Source organism: Cryptomeria japonica, chromosome 10, assembly GCF_030272615.1.
Source record: "Cryptomeria japonica chromosome 10, Sugi_1.0, whole genome shotgun sequence".
In the NCBI taxonomy this organism is placed as follows: domain Eukaryota; kingdom Viridiplantae; phylum Streptophyta; class Pinopsida; order Cupressales; family Cupressaceae; genus Cryptomeria; species Cryptomeria japonica.
The window spans coordinates 19338323-19359661 of NC_081414.1; the positions used below are offsets into that span (position 1 = coordinate 19338323).

The 21339-nt window shown below is 34.4% G+C and overlaps 1 protein-coding gene across 1 annotated transcript; it reads right to left on the reverse strand.

Moving 5' to 3' along the window:
• Positions 1-13488: 13488 nt before the first annotated feature.
• On the reverse strand, positions 13489-20920 carry LOC131076696 (NAC domain-containing protein 71-like). The gene is made up of 4 exons (XM_058014001.2): positions 20694-20920; positions 19398-19675; positions 15023-15277; positions 13489-14123 (listed from the first exon to the last, which is right to left on the reverse strand). The coding sequence occupies exons 1-4, from the start codon at positions 20845-20847 to the stop codon at positions 13641-13643; spliced, it is 1170 nt and encodes a 389-aa protein (XP_057869984.1). The 5' UTR covers positions 20848-20920; the 3' UTR covers positions 13489-13640.
• Positions 20921-21339: the final 419 nt, after the last annotated feature.

The window sequence follows — 21339 nt, forward strand, 5'->3', positions numbered from 1 at the left end:
TCAGAGAGTACCCGCTTTGATTTTCAACCATAGCTTTAAAGTGCTTGAATCATTCAAAAGCCTCAGATTTCTGCTTAAGAAAATAAACCCATGTGTGGCGTGAGAAATCATCAATAAATGTCAAGAAATAAATATTCTTACCCAGGGATTCCTCTTTCATATCACCACAAATGTCTGCATGCACAAGCTGTGGAGGAGATTTTGCCCTCCATGATTTGTTCACCGGAAATATTTCTCGATGCTGCTTGCCACTTGTGCACACCCTAAACAAACTTCTTGTCTTGCCTGAATTGCTGGAAGTCCTCTCACCATACTCTTCTTGTGAAGCAAACTTAACCATTGAAAATTAAAATGGCTAGATACTATTGGTGCCATAACTATGAATCATCTGTGGCTTCCTTGAGAGCATGCATCTTAGCAGACACCAATGTGAGCCATACTCTTCTTGTGAAGCAAACTTAACCCTTGAAAATTCAAATGGCCATACTGTTGGTGCCATACCCATGAATCATCTATGGTTGCCTTGAAAGCATGCATCTTAGTAGACACCAATGTGAGAGGAAATAAATTATTTGTTGTCATACAAGCCTTTGCTACAAGATGGTGGTTAGCAGATTTATCAAATATTTTGCAGCAGTTGTCCTCAAACACAACTTTATAATTCTTAGCTACAAGCTTCCCAATACTTAGAAGATTATGTTGTAATTTGGGCACATGCAAAGTATCAGGAATATAAGTAGTTTCTCCTTTCTTAGTTGTTACTGCAAGGGTACCTTTTTATATGACATCAATGTCCTTATCATCTCCAAATTTGACTTTGCTTCTTACGGATTCATCTAATTTGACAAAGAGATCAGATTTACCTGTCATATGATTGGAGCATCCACTATCTAGGAACCACACATCTTTCTAAGGTTCTTTTGCTAGATAGCATGTGAAGAATGTAGAGTGGTTTGTATCTTCAAATGACTCTTCAGTATAGTTGGCTCTTGACTTGTTCAAATCAAATCTCTTCTTTTGACATTCAGATTCATAATGGCCATTCCTTTCACAATATTTGCATTGGATGCTCCTTCTGTCCATTGAACTTCTTCCTCTTCCTCTATTATTTCATCTTCCTCTTCCTCTACTACATCCTCTAGATGTAGAAGACTCCCCTTGAGAATTATTTGATTGAAAAGGGGTTGTTGGTTTTTCTTCAATTCTGACAATAGACTAGAAGGCTTGCACTAGGTTCTTTGTAGAACGATGCATACACTCCTCATGAGACTGCAAATAGCCTATTAACTTTGCAACTTTGAAATTAGTCATATCTTTACTTTCTTCAATAGCTATGACTACTGGATCAAATTTTGGAAGAAGGGATCTCATAATCTTTTCTACAATTTTTTGCTCTGTAATACTTTCCCCTTGAGTTTTGAGATGGTTCGCAATACTTTGAGCCCTAGCGATAAACTCTTGAACAAACTTAGCTTCCTTCATCCTCAAATTTTCAAATTCTCTTCGAAAGGTTTGAAGTCTTAACAATATCACTTTGTCAGATCCTTGGTATGCAATTTGTATAGCTTCCCATGCATCCTTTGACTTTGTCATGCCAGCTATATGAGGAAAGACTGACATATCCAATGCTGATTGAATAGTGAATAGAGATCGATTGTCCTTCTTCTTATCTTCTTTCAAGTGGGTTTGTTGTTGTGTCGTTAAAGTATTCATAGCAGCTTGATCTGCAGGTTCTGTATAACCTCCTTCTACTAATTCCCAAAGATCTTGGGATAATAGTAGGGTCTTCATTTTGATACTCCAATATTCGTAGTTCTCTCCGGTGAACAATAGAATCTAGAATGGGAAATTACCTCCATTAGCCATTCTGATATTCTTGGAGAAAACCGTTAATTTGCTATCTGCAAAAAAAATCTTTCCTGCAACCTGCAACTTTGATACCAATTGAATATTTTACAACAAATAATGAAGCTCTCACACTATACTAAACAAAAAGAACACATGAAAAACACTTGCATGGAGAGAAGATTACGGAAATAAATAAATCTACACCTATTCTAACTGCCAAAGCAGTTTTTATTATGCATGTCAAAGTAAAGAAAAACTGGCGGTAATTAAGGAGAATTGGGCGGTGAAAGTAGATTGTCGTTGTGAATGCAATCGAATGCATGCCTTCAATCTGAAGATTGATTTTTGTTTCTTGTAAAAAAATGATATCTACATCTCCCTTCTATAGAACAGACTTCACCAAGCACCTCTTGTTGAGGGTTGATAGGCCCCTAACATTCTAGGAGAGAATCTTCATTTTCTCCCAAGGGAGGCATTAGCTCCCTTGGTCTTTTTCAAAAAAATTGAGACATTAATAAAACCTTTACCCAATGCTTCATATTCTCACTTTTATTTGTTTTATTTTCTTCCTCTGCCCTTTTTGGATCTGCCAAGAAGCTTTGTTGATGTTTGGCTGATACATCTTGGTCCCACTTTACCAAAATCATCTTCCCTATACATTCCATCATCATAAATTCAATCTTCTTCAAATTTTTCAAGGATTTCTTCCAACATAACCTTCTCCTCATTTGTCTAGACTACATTCCCCATGTCAGGATCATCATTATTATCCCATTATGTTGTGCTTCCATTTAATGAATCATCAAACAACTATCAACTTCGTGTCCTTTCTCAATTGTCTTTTTGTTCTTCACCAATTGTTTGAGAGAGGGATCATTAGGGTCCAATTTTTTCTTACAACCATTGTCTTTAATTCCTTTTGCTCGAACATTTGAGAGGGAAAATCTTCTACCCATTTGTGTCCATTTTTCTACTATTTTAGGCTAGGTTGGACACTCCTTTTCTAGTGATTTCTTGATTTACACCTCATACAATATTTCCTTTCTTTTTCTATTTCTATATCTTGTATCCATTCAACACCATGGGCATTCAATCGGACTTGATCAAGAATTTTCGAGAAACACTCCTCTGACTGGTACTCAATTGGGACATTGTAAAAGCAAGCCCATACTGGGTTCCCATAGGGTTCCTACTTGAGAAGGTTGAAATTTTGGTACCATCTTTGCATATACATAGGATAATTATCCATAGACCATAATCCCCCTTGTAAGATCTTGTCTCTCTCCATATTGATATTTGTTTCTTCAAATACTTCAATTGTTTGTATTCCTTTGTGGTCCACATAAGTGCAGGGACAATTATTGGATTTTATATTTCCATATAGATTTTTCACATTAGGCTTTACTTCCCTTCCATCATTATGTGCAATATTTGAAATTATTCTTGTATATAATCAAAAACCTCAATTAAATATTCAAGGGATTATTTTTTGTTGCTAAAATCCTAGATGAATTCTAGAATATATTTGTATATTATCAAACTATAACTCTCACTTCAATAACATAGTATTAATAATTATAATATAATATAAACATTATAGTAAAAATATACATTTTTCATAAAAATATAATCTTAATTGAATTAAATAATAATTATAATAATAATAAAATTATAAACTTAATTATTAATTAATTATGCTAAAATTATATTATTTCAATTATATTTATATAATATTAATTACAATTGATTAAAAAATAATAATTAATATTATATAAAATTGTAATGTTTAAATAGGCATGTATGTATCAGAGCTATTAGATTTGCACAATCCATTCAAATAATGGATATTCTGTAAAAATTTAATCATTTTAGCTTCCCAAATTAATGATCAGGAGATCCAGGCGATCCAATCGTTCCAATTCCTTTCTATGAATCTGATCTCTTCTCTGCCGTTCAATTCTGTTCTGCCACATGCAAATCACCTTCTGTTTCAAACCCTGTCGATCGTGAGTTTTATGTGCAGTCAAAACCTTGCCAGATCGATTGTGGAAAAAAGCTTCTGCAATTAAAAATAAAAGCGCAAACACCGTTCTCTCATTCCCGTGCCGTTGCACTCCGTTCTGCCACCTGTAGATCACCGCAATTGTGCCGTTGTGTGTTCGAATTTGGTTCGAAACCCCGGCCATAGTATTTAAAATATTTGTATAAAAATATTTTAAATATTTTAAAATATAAAATTTAAACTATTTTATTTCTTGTGATATCAAATAAATGTGTAAGTGAAACTAAGTTATCAAGAAGACATTAATTTTTTTTTTTTTGTATTTTTAGAGCTGATAAAATATTTGTGTTTTTGGAGCTGATTAAATATTTGTGTGTTTGAAATAGACACTCCCACATCTTAACCTTCTTACTGTTATAAAATGTAAAAGTTAGAATTTAACGGTCTTACACCTAATCTTTTTTGTTGTTCTCAAATGCAAAAGTTAAAAAGTAACGGTATAAGCCTTATCTCTTCTAATAAACATAGTTAAACTATCTCATCTTTTATTATGTCGGACATTATATTTAACACAATTAGATGTCATCTCAAGAGCCTTATACATCATATGGAAAATGATTAAACTATCTTTTATTATGTCTGGGCATTATATTTAACACAATAAACATCTTTTCTTTACAAAGATCGACATTATCTGATGTCCCAAAATGAAATGTGGATCATATATAAAGAAGATTGAACAAATAAAATATGTTATTTTTCAAATTTAAATTTAAATTTAATGAAGAAAAAACTATAGTATAATGTAAAATATTGAGATTATAAAAAATCTAAATTAAAATATTTATATCTTAAAAATTATCTTAAAACCAATTACCAACAAAAACAACTAATACTCTTTATTCTAGTAAACTACATACTTACTCTGTATTCTCTTTATAATTGTTTTTTTGATAATTAAACTACTGATTAGGGCTGGTCCCCTTCATTAATATATAATACAAAATAAATCATTGTTAGGTCCCATTTGAGATAAAGTTTCCTTCTCACATTCTCAAATATCATATAGAAAAAAACTACAGTATCTTCTAGCTCAAAAACTTTATGTTATTACAAAATTTGCTTCTAGGCCCACATAATTCATCAGCATTTAAGTATATACACTTCTATTCACCGTCTAAAATAGTCTATGCTATGAGTCTATTCGTTAATTCCTTCTCCATCTAACTTGTTTAGTCTATAAAAACTTAAAGGACACTATTCCAAAAAACTCAAAACAAAGGGGCTTTCTCAAACCTCTAAACTTCAGAAACGTTGTTCATTTCTTCATTTTCCACAGGTCCTCATGTTTCCATACTGTCGTCATGACTCTGCAACTCTAGACCTTCTAGCTTGATGAGTTTTGCAATCTAGTTCGGCTCTGGATTAACCACCACATTTGTCTAAGTTAGGAGGAAATTTAGATTCATTATTGCTTTCTCCTTATGGTCTTGATATTTTGTTTCATCATCTAGACGAATGATTGGAAGTTTTTTTATTTCCTCTCCCATTTTGTCAAAGTCTTTGGACAAAGGAATCCAAAAATCTCACAATTCCTCAGCATATCTTCCATGCCGCCTAGGAATTGAGATTTGAAAATGGCTTTGTTGAGATTCCTAGACATTTACTTGCTTAGCCCCTTGTCTATAGCTAAAGCCAAAAACATTGACGAAATGTCTGTGTTAACATGGTATCTATGGTCCGCCCTTATGAAGTCCTTACCTAAAACTGATTTGATTGCATGAACTACTAAAGGGTGCTCATATCTCAGAATGAAACTCAACCATTTATTTGTGATCCTACCTTAAAAAGCCTTGCCTTTTCTTGGTAGTTAGACTGAACGAGGTCTCCATCAGGCTAGAAATTGCTATCTATGAAGAGCTCTCTGTATTTAGAAATATCTCGCCTTCTCGAGACTTCTTTTTCTTTCGCAATCCTCTCTTAGATTTAATTAATCTTCAAGTCTGTCTGAACTTCTCATTATTTTGTGCTATTCAAAATTGTAATTCTGTCCTCCCATGATTTTCCATCATTATTTGGATGGTTCTTTCCCAAGGAGCCCCTTCATTAGGTGGGTATTTTGGATGATATTTTATCTTTGTTTCACTAAATTTGCTCCTACTCCTTTTCCCTTCGTAAGTCTTTCCATTTAAAAGTTCACTCATTTTTTCACTTTGGCTTATTGTTTCATTATACCTACCCTCCTGTATTTGAAATCACTTTAACCCATGTGTCTTGGCATCCCATCTCATTTAATGATATGCCTCAATTTTAACTTCCCTTGTTCTAAGTTAAATGGTCAGTTCAATACTTACCATGTTTGAATTTGAATCCATTCCTTCAGCTAATGAAAGGAAAATATGTGCAAAGAACATTTGATGTTGAATTTACAACTCTCTTGAGTTGTTTTGTAATAATTTTGGAGATTATCTTATATGTGGTATTGCATAGAGCTATCGATCTAAGGTCACCCATTGTGTTTACCGTCTTCTTCTTTGGGATCAAAGCTAGGAAGGTATGGTTCATTTCTCTTAATGCTATCTTCTTTTTCCTTGATTCCTCCATCGCCTTATGAATATCTTGTCCCACTATCTCCCAAAAATGTTGAAACAATTTCACTGAAAAGCCATCTGGGCTAGGAGCCTTGTCACCTGATTCATCTAGAATATTCTTGTTTTCGCCTCTTCCATTGTTATTGGCTTAAACAGTTGCTGATTTTGTTAGTTTGTAGTTACCCTAGGAATTGTATCTATAAATTCTTTCTTTGTTTCCTTATTCCCAAATAGATTTTTGTTTAGCATTGTTTCAAAAATTTTGTTGGCTTCCCTATTTATTTCTTCCCAATTTTGAGTTCTTGTTCCATCCGCCCTATAGATCTCCATAATTTGCCACTCTCCTTCTTTGTTGTAGAGGCACTATCATTTTTTTTTGTATTTTTATCCCCCTCTTTTAAGCTAGACCTCTCTTGATTTTTTTCTCCAATAGAACTCCTTCCTTGCTAATATTTCCAAGAACTCTGCCTTTAATATTATCTCTCTATCATATTCCTCTGGTCCTATTCTATCTTTGATTATCTTTTCATTAAGATTTGCTAATTCCTTTTCTATTCTCATTTTCGCTTGAAAAATGTTTTTGAAGTGACATTTATTCCATTCTTTCAATTTCATCCTAACATACTTTAACTTACTGATGAGTTGAAACATGTATGTGTGTTCTTTGTTGTTTACCTCCTTCCACCATTTTTTAATTAGGCTTTCTAGGTTTGGATCTCTAAGCCACATATTTTAAAACTTGAATGGAACACCATATGGGAGTTGATTTTGAAACTGGAATAGTTGGACTGGGAAATGATTAGAACCAATGAGGGGAAGAATAGAGACTTCATAGAACTGCATTATATTATTCTAGTTGCTCACCATCATGAATCTATCTAATCTTTTTGCAATGTTGGTAAATCCTTTCCTTCGATTAGTCCATATATAAATATCATTTTTTGCCTGTAGGTCCTTGAGACTATTGCTGTCAATATATTGTTGGAAATCATTCTGAACTATTGAAATTTTTTTTGAGCCCCCCTTTTTTTCCAAATTATTTCTAGTAGTGTTAAAATCCCCTACCATGAAAATACTTTCCCCTACTAGTCCTTCCAGACTATTTGATAACTGTGACCATAACTCCTTTTTCTACATAGTCTAAGTTGGACCATAGACATTGATTATGCTAAAAGTTTCATTAGTTTGTAATATCTTGGATTTACTTACTATCCACCATATATTTTCTTCCACTATTGAAACTTCCAAATTCCATGGATTCCATAAGATTCCTAGGCCTCCTGAGGCTCCATCAAAGCTCATAAAATATCATTTTCAATGTTTCCATTTATTTAATCTCCTCTCGCTTTCCTCCTTTTGAAGCTTGGTCTCTTGAAGAAGACACATATCCACTATTACTGTCTCAATTTGGCGCTTGATTAAGTGCCTATTTATACCCCTAACATTCCAGGTTATGATCTTCATTGAGATTGGGGAAGGTTAAGCTCCTTCCCAAAGCTTTTATTCGTTTTCCTATTTGTTTTTCCCTCATGGATATCATATATATTTAGTCTGGATTCATTTGATGTTCTCTTCCTACTGTTTTGTTCAAATATCTTGGGTCCTTTATTCTAGGCGTTGATTTATTCTAGCATCCTCTCTTCAATCCTTAATGCCTCTATCTCCTCCAATCTCTGTAGTCATCCCGTTCATCATCTACACTTGACCCCTCCTTTCTTTTTCCTTTCCCTTCTTTTCCGTTCTTCTCTAGATTTTGAAAATTAGTCTCCATTCCTTCCTCCTCCTCTAACACTTATTGATTTTACAATGATTGTCTGTTATCTTTATGTCTTACTTCTTCCAATAGTTGATATATTTCCCGTCTTAAGTCCACTGTATCTTTTAACAACACTACCAAATCAACTTCCTTCTCTGTGTCTTGCCTTGGTTCGGGGTTATTGTTTAGTCTATCCATTCTATTTCCTTGACTCTCCTCCACTGACTCTATCATTTGGTTTTCCTGCCTTCTTCTTTTGAGGGGGATTTCCTCAATATCTCTTTTTAACATATTTCTAGTTCCTTTTTCCACACCTTCATACATGCCATATAATTCTAAGTTGTTTGAGGTTGAGGTTCCATCTTGCATTCTTTCCCTAGGCAACAACCATTCTAGATAAGACTAATTCAAAATTTTGATTTGTTATTTCCATTTGCTCCCTTCTGTAAATATTTCTAGCTTGTTATATATTCCCAAGTCCATGTCAATTTCTACACATATCTTTGCTATGTCCCCTATTTTCCCATTTAAGAAATCCTCATCTACTCTTATAAATGAGGCCAAAGCATCTCCAATTCTCATGACACTTCACCACTCAAGTATTTAGCTAGAAATTCCACTAGTGAGATCTATTTTAGGGATTTATTAATCTTAAAGATCCTCGAGTCAAATTTTGAGGTCTAGTTTTCTTTTAGCAAAAGCTAATGCCTTTAAAGAAACTAGGTCTACCATTCAATGTCTCATGCTTTAAATACGGATATATACATTCAATCATAAAGTAGTAATTTTGGAGGGGTCATATGCATACCTTTCCTGGGTATTTCTCTTTCCACCATTTGACTATTTCTTCCAAGCTTCCATCTTCTTTTTCATCTCCTCCCAATTTGACAATTAGAGCTAGCTCCTTTAGTTTGTCGATCATTGCCATTGTCAGGTTTGAAGGCATTACAAAGAGTTTGTTGCCTAGGTATTTTTCTTCTAGAATTTCCTTTGTAGGAATTTTTGGTTCTCCATTCCATGATGATTCTGCCCGCTTCTTTCATTGGGGGCCTTTCGAGTTCCATTTTGAGCCTCCCCTCATATTCCGACCATGGGTAGGTTTTAAAACTACATACTCTGATCTTCCTAGCTTTGTTTGTCATGCGTTCTCCTCTTCAACCCTATTAGCCGATATATTGAGTGCATCCCGAAGCTTTTGTTACTAATCTTTGGGTTTCCCCCTATAGGAATCCTCTTTTCCCTGGTAGATAACAAGGGCCATCTTTCATTCATGGGAGGATCTTCCCTATACTTACTATTTACGAGTCTCCATTTTCCACTTAAAGCCTTCTCACCCCATCTATGGAAGGATTAATCACCATATTCCTTCCTTTGGCTTACAGGCCGCATGATCTGTCTTCCTTTTGTCCTCTCATACTTTTGATCTTGTCTATCATTCCTTCCTTCATTTCTTATTTTCCAGTTATAGTGTCGTAAATTGTACGCCCTTAACTTGATGGTACAATTCCACACTTAGGTTAGCACCTACCATAGTGTGTTTGCATTTTGCATTTCAAATTCCCTTTAAGAATTTCATTAATTAGCTTAATTAAATCTAAAGTCTTCTCTTATCCCTCTACACATCATAAAATTGGGCCCTTTTGTTTAATTATATTGTGCTTGATCAATATATTACTTACACAAAACTCATTACTCATATTCATATGGCTAATACTAATAGAATCAAGTTTTTTTTTCAAGTGACATAAACTCATGGATGTTAGTCAAAACACATCATCTATTTCAGTATCTACATAAGCACATCATTGAAGAAAAAAACATTAAGATATCTACGTAGTACAAAAAAATAATTCTTCAATTAAATTTTTTAAAATAAGTTATGAACAAATTTAACTATTCCTCAAGTTGATAAAAAGATCTAATAAGTGAAGGATTAGAAAAACCATCTATCATCATTAAAAATTAACTATTTAATATTTTCTAGACCTTCATATCAATTATTTTAGTAGAGATTTGATATTTACATGATACTCAAAGTATATTTCAAATATTTTAATATAGATGTTCTGGTTAATAAAAAAGTGGGATATGCTTGTACCTTTACATATCCACTAAAAGCTCCAACTAGGGTGCATGAGAAGTGCACACCTAACAAAAAGAGTCCAAAATAGAAAATAGGAAAAGACCACTAAAAACAAAACATAGCAAGGATAGAACCAACAACAAAAACTACGGAGAACTATACTAGAAATCTACTAGTCAGTGGCATTACTTAGCCTTCACGGAGGCTGAATTTTTGAGGACCATCTCTTGGCTTTGAGATGTTTAAAATTTTAATTTATACTATAAATTTTATAATATAATTTCTTAATTCTAAATATTGATTTGTCCAAAATACATTCAAATCATTTAACTTAAATATTTCATTTAGAATTCTTAATAAAATAATTTGCACTTAATATCAACTAAAATTAAATATTTTTTATTAAAATAAAACTATTACAATAAAATTAAATATTTAATGATTTAAATTATAATAAGTAGAGGCATAAGTAAGTTTATATGATATAAACTCTTAGATTTTACTAGGATCTGAACCCACAATACCACGCTGCTAAAATGTGAGATCATCAATAAACCAACAGTCAAATCACAATTAAGGTGGAAAAACCACCTCAAAAACAAGAACAAGGGTTTTACGAGGCTCCCTTAACCTACACACAACACCAGCATAGAAGGGTTTTCTAAGACTCCCTCAACCTGCAGCAAAAAAATCTGGATGCCCAAGGCAAAACTAGTCCTTAACCAAAAACAAAGACAACTACTAGCCAAACTGGGCCCTTGAAAAATAGCAGCAACTAGCCTTCCTATGGAATTAACCAGGCTCCCACAACCTAAAACCAAAAAACCAACTGACTGATTCCAAATAGAAACACAAGGGAGGATTTGAAAGGGTCCGTCAACCGACAAAAAAATCTGGGAAGTAAGGACACAGAGGACCCAGACCTTGCCATAAAGAAACCCATTAGAGAAATGAAAGGCAGCTTCAACCAACAGCACAAGCAACAACGTCATCCAAAAGGCCTCCTCACACCATTTCCCCACCTCAATAGGGAAGAGGTCCACCTGAAGAGAGAAGGCGGAACGTCAGCTCCGAGAACCCTCTAGCAGCAATTGAAACCGACTGCTCCCAACCATTGAATCTCCACCTCTACAAGAGAAAGGGTCACCTCAGGCGAGGAGAAGAACAACCGAGAAGCCCAAACATTTCAATCATAGCCCAACACAGAGAAAGTCCCTCCACTTCAATAAGAGGACAACCCAGATTAGAAAAAAACCACCTCAATAGGAGGACAACCGAGATCAGAAAAAAACCAAAGACTTTAGATCTCCCAAAAAGAAAACTTTAGTAGCACCAGATCCGACCCCAATAGCACAAGGCATCCCAAAGAGAGAAGGGAAACCGAAAACCCACAAAAGAAGACACTTGAAAAACCACCTTGGTCCCAGATAAAAGGAACCACCACCAAACCCAAAGAAGGAAGATCCTCCAAAACAGCATCAACCTTAGCAACACCGTGCTAGAGACCCCAATCCTGATCAAGACCCCAATCCTGACATCATGAGAGACAACACCCAATTCCCCAGGAGGCCACACCCTGCAACGGATCTCCAAGACAAAACCCCCTCCACCACCATCACACGACAAAGCAAATACATGCAGGGAAAAAAACACCATCCTGCCCCAGGCCAAGCCCACACACCACTGAAAGAGGCCAAACACTCAAATCCAACTCGAAAGAGGCCTCCACACCCACAAATCCACCACGCGGACCCATGAAAACCCTGCAACCGCCATCTGCCTTGCCGTCCTCCTCATCCTCGCCTTGATCTTCGGCTGCTGAAGCCCTAACCCGTCTGTTTCCGCTTGCACGCCCTTTCCCGCTCAACGCCATCTCGAGAAGTTCTTTACTTAAATATTTGTTAATGTTAACTTTGAAAATATGAACGAGAATTTGAGAATAATAATATCTTATCATATATTATATATTTAATAATTTTTTTAGAACTTTACAAATAAAATATATATTTTTATTTAAATTATAAGTTTTTGTATGAAAAAAGTAACAATAATAAACTAAAATTAATTCATATAATATAATCTTTTATTTAAATAATTAATACAAAAATAAAAATAACCATAAATAATATTATTACTACAATATAATATGATAATCATATTGTGATATTCTATAATATAATAATAAATAAATATATAATATATTAATTATATAGTACTTTAGTTGTAGTAAACTAGCATTATATTTTTTTCACAATTAAAAGTTACATTAACTTTTTAATGTTAAAAAAAATTATAGCCCATAATCATGTTTTTTTTATTATTCTTCATATGATTAAAATGTCATTGCACAATTGATTGAAATAAAAAAAAGTTTGAACAATCTTTTTTGGTTAAAAAATTACATATTAGTAAAGATAAAAAAGAAGTATGAAAAAAATGGACAATTGCACTGTCCTGAATTGAATAATCGAATCCTAGTAGAAATTTCAAGGTCCACAATATGATGACTCATAACAATACAATAGATTTCCAACAGTGTCAAAGAAAGTTTTATCAGTGTTGATCACTTTATTTCAATGTGTATTATAATATGCAGGGAAAATTACTCAGCAAGCGGCAGTGGCATATATTTTCTCTTTTTTTTCCTCAGTAAATGCAGACCAAAATCTAAGAAAAGTACAAGTACAAAGAGACACCACCAGAATAAGCAGAAACGAAAAGTATTGTTGCCACAAACATTAGAGTGGCAAATCCCCAGAAATAATAACATATATCAACTAGAAGATTATTGAACTATAATAAGGATTCAGAAGTCTTGGGCATCGATTAAAAAAAAATGCACATTATCATCACATTTTTAAAGTTTTTTTCATCTATAAATTGTGTTTATGCTCACAACAATTATCTAATAGTTTTTGAATTCATAGAAAATACATGAATCTAACATGAATCTAACAGTAAATTATCATATGCTGTTACAACAAACAAAGAATTTGTAACAACAAACATAATTTGATTTTACATGCAAATAAATATCTTTTATTAATTCAAAACAACACTTACATCATATCTGAATATAGAGTTCTTCTACATTCATTACAACTTTAAGACTTGACAACAAGAACTCTTCATAAAGATCATAGCCCATACAATAGACAATAATAATAGACTGCATTTCCATGCATAATTCTTAACTAAAACTCTTCAAAACATAGAAAGTACTATCTATACCAAAAGAAACACTAAAAAGTAATTTAGAATCTCTCTAAAAATTCCAACTACATATTTGATATTACTAATTTTATATGCACGCATAGCATATTATCCAACAACAACTTGATGCACAATTGATGTTTGTGGTTACAAATTTTTCATTTGGTCCTGCTGAAGCTTCAATTTTATGGACAGCTTTATGCGAACTCTTCTTTTGGATGTACCTTCAGATGACACATCATGCTGATAACTATGCAATGCTGGACTGCGAGGTCGTAATTGGATTTCAGGACTACCATTGTTGAATACACTATCAAACGAAAGGGAAGAACCACAATTCTCAAAGTCATTAAGTTCTATATAATTACCATTCGAGATGTCAGCATAGCTATCCTGAGGGAAAGAATGATCCATATTAGAATTCTGGGAATCCTGACATGCACGCAGAATTTCCTCCATGATATTTGCTTCGTCAATATACTCATCCATTTCTTCACCAGTCAAATGTCCATCTGTATCTTCAGGCCTCGTAAAGCTTATATCAGCTGGAACTTGTGGAAACTCATTGTTGTTTGATGGAAGCCATCCAAACTCACAATTTGATCGTAAACCATTTGCCATCGAATCAACCTGAAAATCATTAAAGATAATATCTCAAGTTCTAACATCGCAGAATTAATAGACAAACTGATATACCAGAAACTTGAAAGTAGAGGTAATAAATGTGCATGTTTAACTTCTGCTTAAAAGAAAACACATTGGAAATTATCAGTTGTTAGTCGAATGGTGTTTCAAAGGTAGAACAAATGAACGATGAAGAGAGTGTTAAATCTTGGAAGACACATTACTTTGTGGCAAACCATAGACAAATCACAATTGATAAAATCAGCAAATCAGTAGTATGTCAAATGGAACAACATATTGATATTCTAAGGACATCATTATTTGAAAGGAATAAATCTTGAAGGATGGCAATAAAACCATAACTGCTGCTTCTGAAACTCTATTGTAAGAACTGTTCCTTTTACAAAAAAAATTGTGGCCTCTTCACTTCAAAGGACTCTACCGTGTCATTTATATAAAATTATAAATGATATTTTCCTCATAACCCATTTTGGCTCATGACACTAAATACAAACAATACTAACACCAGAGCAGTCAATACATCCGCACAAGATATGACCATGCAACACAACTTACTCGTGACATCATAAGAAAATATGCATGACGAAACACCAAAAGAGTATCATATACAAGCAGAAAATTTGATGTTATAAGTTTGATATAGCTCTTCAAAACCAACTCATTTGAAGAATGAGTCTGATGCATATGTGAAGTAGAAGATTATCTGGCCGCTTGAGCTCAACAATGTAAGTATTGCAAAATGTTAATGTCCAAAGATGAAAAAGATGGATTTTCATTTATCAAAACTTTAAACGAAGTTTGTAAGATAATAGAAATTACTGAAAAGAAAAATGAAGAACCAAATTTCAAACAGGTAATGTAGAAGCTTTGAACCGACTACAAACCTGTTGATTAATTGTGTCCTTGCCAGGTCCTAACCACATATTAGGTCCAGCAGTATCTTCTGCAATATTTGGTAAACTTGAATATATTTGAACCTCTTCTAGTTGTTTTGACCTGTCTTCAGACTTGTCTTCATCGCAGGAGGGATTTCTATTTTTAGGAGATGAATCGCACTTCTCAATTTCTGCACTTTGCAATCCACCACTTTTTTCTGGAAGTTCATTCTTTTTGAGAACATGGCATAATACAAAAGCATTCTGCAGAACAGATGCCACAATGTTTTAACATTCTTGATAAGACTAGAAGTAGACATCAATTGACATGTTAATATTCTTGATAAGACTAGAAGTAATTAAAAAATATTAAGATTCTCAGTATAAAAAAGAAATCATAGATATTAACTCAATTATGTGATCTCATTGTAAGACTAGAAGTAGTCTGTCTATTGCTGTTTCCTATTTACTAGAGGAAAATGGGATCAAACACTGAAATCATCTCAGAAATCTAAGGTTGCGTTGGCTTATGTGAAAATATAACCTTTTCTAAGAAGTGTTTTATAAATTTTCTTATTGATTGACACCCTAGTAAAGACCAAAGTTCCACTCTTGATTATTCGAGCAAGAGAAATGGCGTTGTACCACCAATTGTTGTTTGTCATTAATTAACTCAGAAACTTATGTTGCTTTCACTAATGTGAAAGATTGACAAAACAACATTCTAGTGTAAGTGATTCACTTGATAATATAACCTTTATCAGAGGACTGGAGAAAGGTTAATCAATCTATAACATAACATGTTAACTGTTACCTAAAGCTGACTTATATTTTTGTTTCTTGTAGCAGCATCTGTTGGCATAGGGACTTTGGATGGTGGCTTAATATTAGAGTAGTCAGTAGATTCAATGCAAGAATCTAATATATGCTATGGCCTGCTCATAATGTTAAGTAAATTGCAATATTTTGTTATACACACACACATGAGAGAATCCTGTTGCATTTGGGTTGATTACTTTGAAAATTGTTCATATGATCCCAAGCCTAACTGACATCTCTCTTACTGAGCATACACGTTTTGTTTTAAATTCCAATGACATTATATATGGATAATTTTCTTGCCGAACGAACTCAGTAATGTTTCCGCATCTGCATTTAGATGGGTAAGATAAAGGTTCTTCTTATTGTAAGTGATTCATTTGATAATAGAACCATCTTTATTTTCTCCTTATCCGTTTACCATCTGAAAGGGAAAGAAAGAATTGCAACATTTAAAGTATTTGATAATTGACATGTTAATATTCTTAATAAGACTAGAAGTGGACTAAAGCAATTAAAAAATATTAAGATTCTCAGTATAAAAAAGAAATCATAAATATCAACTCAATTATGTGATCTTATTATAAGACTATAAGTAGACATTAATTCAAGAATGTCTGTCTTATGCTGTTTGCCATTTACTAGAGGGAAATAGGATCAAACACTGAAATTATCTCAGAAATCCAAGGTTGCTTTGGTTTATGTGAAAATAAACAACATAGCCTTTTCTTCGAAGTGGTTTATAAATTTTCTTATTGATTGACATCCTATTAAAGATCAAAGTTCCACTCTTGATTATTCAAGCAAGAGAAATGGAACTGTATAACCAATTGGTGTTTGTCATTAGTTTTTGAATAAGGGAAAATCAGGTTTTGAGGGGACCCGACACTCCGTACAACAGGTTTTAAGGGGACCAGAAACCCCCAGGATGAGCCCAGTGAAACGCCAGCCACCGGACAATAGAGAACATTACAAATCAGGCTAGTCCACAACAAGACTCTGAGGGTTTTGACTGGCACCCACAACTACAGAAGAGGGTTCTAGATAGGCTCCCTCAACCCGAAAGACACTAAGGGTTTTGGCTGGCACCCACAACCATACAAAAGGGTTTTAACCAGGATCCCACAACTTGTCCAAACATTAGGGATTTTTTGGGATCCCATATCCATATACAAAACAATCAGGTAGCAAAAGGCTAGCTTGTCCCTTAACCAAAAACAAACACAAACTAAGTTGGGCCCTTCAAAACTATCAGCATCCAGCCAAAGATAAGTAACAGGGTTTTGAAAGGCTCCCCTAACCTTCGCCTTGGGTTTTACAGTGGCTCCCAAAACCATAGAGGGATTTTGAAAGACTTCCCTAACCTTAAAACTGGGTTTTGAAATGGCTCCCAGAACCGCATCAAAGGGTTTTGAAGTGGTACCCTCAACCACCTTGAGCTGAAACAGAGGCCTAAATAAGATGGTATCCATACAAACAAGCGTCACCACGCTCTCCACCTCTATAGGAGAAGACATGAAAGAGCTTCAAAGTAGAGATCCAACAACCAGAAAATCATATGCCTCAAGAGAAAGACCCTCCAAAATTGAAGAGGGAACACCGGGATCTGAGAAATCACTGTCCCCCAGCCTCACTACCTCAATAAGGAGCAAAGGGGTGAAGAAAACAATGATCCCACACTCAGATCCAAACCAAATAGGAGCCTGGAGCTCCAAGGCCTCCCTCCAACTTCTGCCAAAAAGAATCACAACCACTGTCTCCACCTTAATAGGAAACTACATATTTCCAAAGCCCATCATCTCAAGCTTAGTATGAGACGGGACCACTTGAAGAGGAAGTATTGAAAATAAGCCAAATGGCTGAGAAAAAAGTGACAGAAACAAGAGCAGGTGGGCAAGCATGAACCCTTTCACAACACCTTCAACCTCAACCACGAGCATCTCCACAAAACCCAGCCAAAGGCAAACTGCCCATCAGCCAAACTGAAAAGAGGAGGACTCTCACACCCATCTGAGACAAGACCCAAAAGCCCCAAAGACTGAGGGACATGACCATCGAACCAGTCAGCAGCGAGATCTCCAGCAGGGCTTAGAGAAAGACCTCCAACTCTATTGCACACCCCACCGCACTCCCCAAGCAACCCACAACCCAACACTAGCCAATCATCACATAGAAATCCAGCCGCAGGGGACGTGACCATCGCACACAGACCAAGGGAGGTAGATCCGGAGACAACCCAGACACTACCATAGCTACATAGGGTAGAAAGACTCCAGGCCTTTGTCATTAGTTATCTTAGAAACTTATGTTGATTTCACTAATGTGTTAGATTGACAAAACAACCTTTTATTGTAAGTGATTCATTTGACAATAGAACCTTTATCAGAGGACTAAGCAAACCATCGTTGTTTTCTCCTTATCCTTGTACCATCTGAAAGGGAAAGAAAGAATTGCAACATTTAAAGTACATCACAAAGAAATTCAGAAATTCAATGCAACTTAAGCTTGTTGGGGAGTACAAACAAAACAACCTTCGTGGAAATATGTTATCGAGGCTGGTGATTCATTTCTTGTTTAAAGAGAATTTTACATGCCATCCTGCTTCATAATTCCCTTTTTTGCCAGAGGAGAAGTGAATCATACAATTCAAATGGGGTCACCAATAAAATGACAAATTCATGTTGCTTTGGCATGAGAAAGATTGAACATAACGAGATTTATTAGAAGTAGTTCATAATGGCACTTATTCATTTCCTATTCATTAAAAGAACTAAACAATACCGCCACATATAAGATTGTACAACCAAAATACTTAGGCTGTGAATCACAATGAAAATAATGTTAAAACAGCCAAGAGTGGCCAACTTTCTAAAGGGAACAACCAATGCAAGTTTAAATCATATGTTAGTACCTACATTTTTAGGTGCAAATTGCGTTCATACTATATTCTTGTGTAATGCATTTTTGAAACATAAAATTCATTTAACATCACACTGGCACTTTTATTACTGTAAAAGGCTACTTGGAACTTCTATATGCATATTTTTCATGTTTGAACACATATGATTAATATTATCATCCTCAGAAAGCATATAGTTTAACTATAGCCTATAGAAAAATACTGATATTCACCTACTTATATCATCAACTCAACATGCACTCCTATCAAGATTTTCCAAAATAGATTCGAAAAATGGATGCAAACAAATCAGAATTAAAAGGCAAGCCGCTTACAAATCGCTTTACTACTAATCATGAGCAATGTTCTTACCAATGCCCTTACCAATGCCCTTACCAATGATGACAAAAGTGTTTAGACTATATCTTTGTAAGCCAATAACAACATTCAATTGAACCCTATTAATTATAAAAGGATGCCTGAACACATGGTCCTGCCTTGCACTCATTTTCTCCAACATGGCTTTTATGCATCAACAATTCATTTGTTTTCTTAAGTTATGCATTTCCATGTAATTAAGACAATGTTTGACAAAGCATAAGAGAGGTATGTGAGCATGCACTTGTATAGAAAAATGTTGGTAAAAGTAATTAATCAAAATAATACCTGCAAACCAGCTCCTATCTTGAATTCCTTTTCATCCAGATGGTATTCATGCATCATCCATTCAGTTTTTTCTCCACATGGAGGTCTGCCCTTATAGAAGCTCAGAGTCTTCCTTACTCTTGTTGAAGTTGAGCGAGAGTGAACTGTCTGGTACCTTCTTGTTGTTCTCCAATACCCAGCTTCAGTAGCCCTATTAGCAAGTGAACCACTGGGATACTTCCGATCGCAAGGACTTAAAAAATACCACTGTTTGTTACACTTTGGCAGAAAAGATCTCTCTGCAAAAATATTCAGTTTAACAATGACTAATTAAACACATGTTGCCAACTTTTAAATGGACAAATATAAATTATGCGTGGGAATTTATGTAATGCTAAAACATAAATTGAACTTTTCAGAAAATTGGACATTAGAGGAACAGTTTATCTGGAAAATTGCAAGATACTCATTTAACGCACACGTCATTATGCACTACATGAAAATTTATTTGCTCCTCCAAACTAGTAAATCATCACTATTGATACCAGACCTTTTTTCCTCTTTTAGACCTATAATTTTAAAAAAGCATGATTATCATATGCAGCAGTGTTACTGCAAGCATTATATATGTTTTCTGAATACTCTGAGACATGTAATCAACATTGAAATTTAGTCAAACATTAAGCACAGTGGAAACTACAAATCTCTCCACGGAGAGCAATTAGTGGTCTGATCTATTTCCACATCACGGGCTAGATATAAGGATGATAATAATGTTACAATATGAAGCTTTACTAAATTTTGGTTTCATATTATAAAAGCTGTTCAAATTATTGAGGCATTTAGTGGTCTGATCTATTGAGTTTTCTGACACAAAGATGATATAGCAGGCCTTTTCTAAGCGTTCCTAGCATGGCAAGTCTGTACAAATTGAGAAGTCATTTCATTCAACATACATATCATATAGCAAGTTATTGAAATAGATCAGTTGTGAATCCATTTGCCTGCAATTAATTCTAAACCACACAGTCAAGAAATAAACTATACCCATTCTCTAAGCTAGTTTTTCTCTCAAAAAGAAACAAAGAAATTACATTACTGTCTACAAATGTTGAGAATGAGCCCATGGGACTCAAAAATATATACAACAATAGCGTGAAAGAATGAAAATGATCTCTTAACTTTTTAAGAAATACGAGGGTTCAAGATAAAAGTGAGAATTTTTCAGATACAAATGACTTAAACTAGAAATGAACCCAACAAAGATAAACCCTAAATGTAAAATAAAAAGTGTCTTAATTTAAAACTCAGTAAAACCTGGCAAGTCCCAAGGCTCGCATTTATAAATAGACGCCTCTGAAATCAAATCCAGTTTTTCCTTGATACCACTATTTTTTCTCTTCATATAATGAAATACGAGCTCTTCTTCAGTAGAATTGAATCTAAAGCCCGGTAGCAGAGCTGAATCCATTTGCTCAAAATCAAAAGAACAAATTGGAAGGCGACCTCAGCTCAAGCGTGAGAATAATGGAAAAGGCCACGAAATCTCCCCTCTAAATAAACTACCGCTTTTCATGTATGGGACAGTCCATTTATTTAGATTTCCGAGGAATCCCCCACTGAAAAATTAGCTTGGTGATTACGCCAACTATACTCTGGTGTAAACGAGAGAATGGCATTACAGGAAATTGGCCCAAGCTTTCCCTGCACTTTCGTTTGATACGACGATTTAATGGACAACAGCTATTTTTCCAATCAGCAGTCATCATTTGTAAGTAAATAAAACTATAAAAGGGTAAATTCATCTTTAAAGCATATACCTGAGATTAGACCAAGTATAATTTTTCATTTAAATTGACAGTTGTTTTGATGTTTTCTAATTGCCTTTCAACATTATCTTGGAAAGGATATTTTTTTTAAGTTATTTTAGTGTAAGCTAATAAATTAATTATAAAGAGAATAA

Excerpts from the sequence above, each read along its gene's own strand:
- LOC131076696 (XM_058014001.2), bottom strand. The coding sequence starts at position 20,847 with ATGGATTCAGCTCTGCTACCGGGCTTTAGATTCAATTCTACTGAAGAA. Across the intron at positions 15,278-19,397 it reads AGATAGGAGCTGGTTTGCAG|AATGCTTTTGTATTATGCCA; the intron begins GTATTATTTTGA and ends TCTGTTCTGCAG. Across the intron at positions 14,124-15,022 it reads AGGACACAATTAATCAACAG|GTTGATTCGATGGCAAATGG; the intron begins GTTTGTAGTCGG and ends AATGATTTTCAG.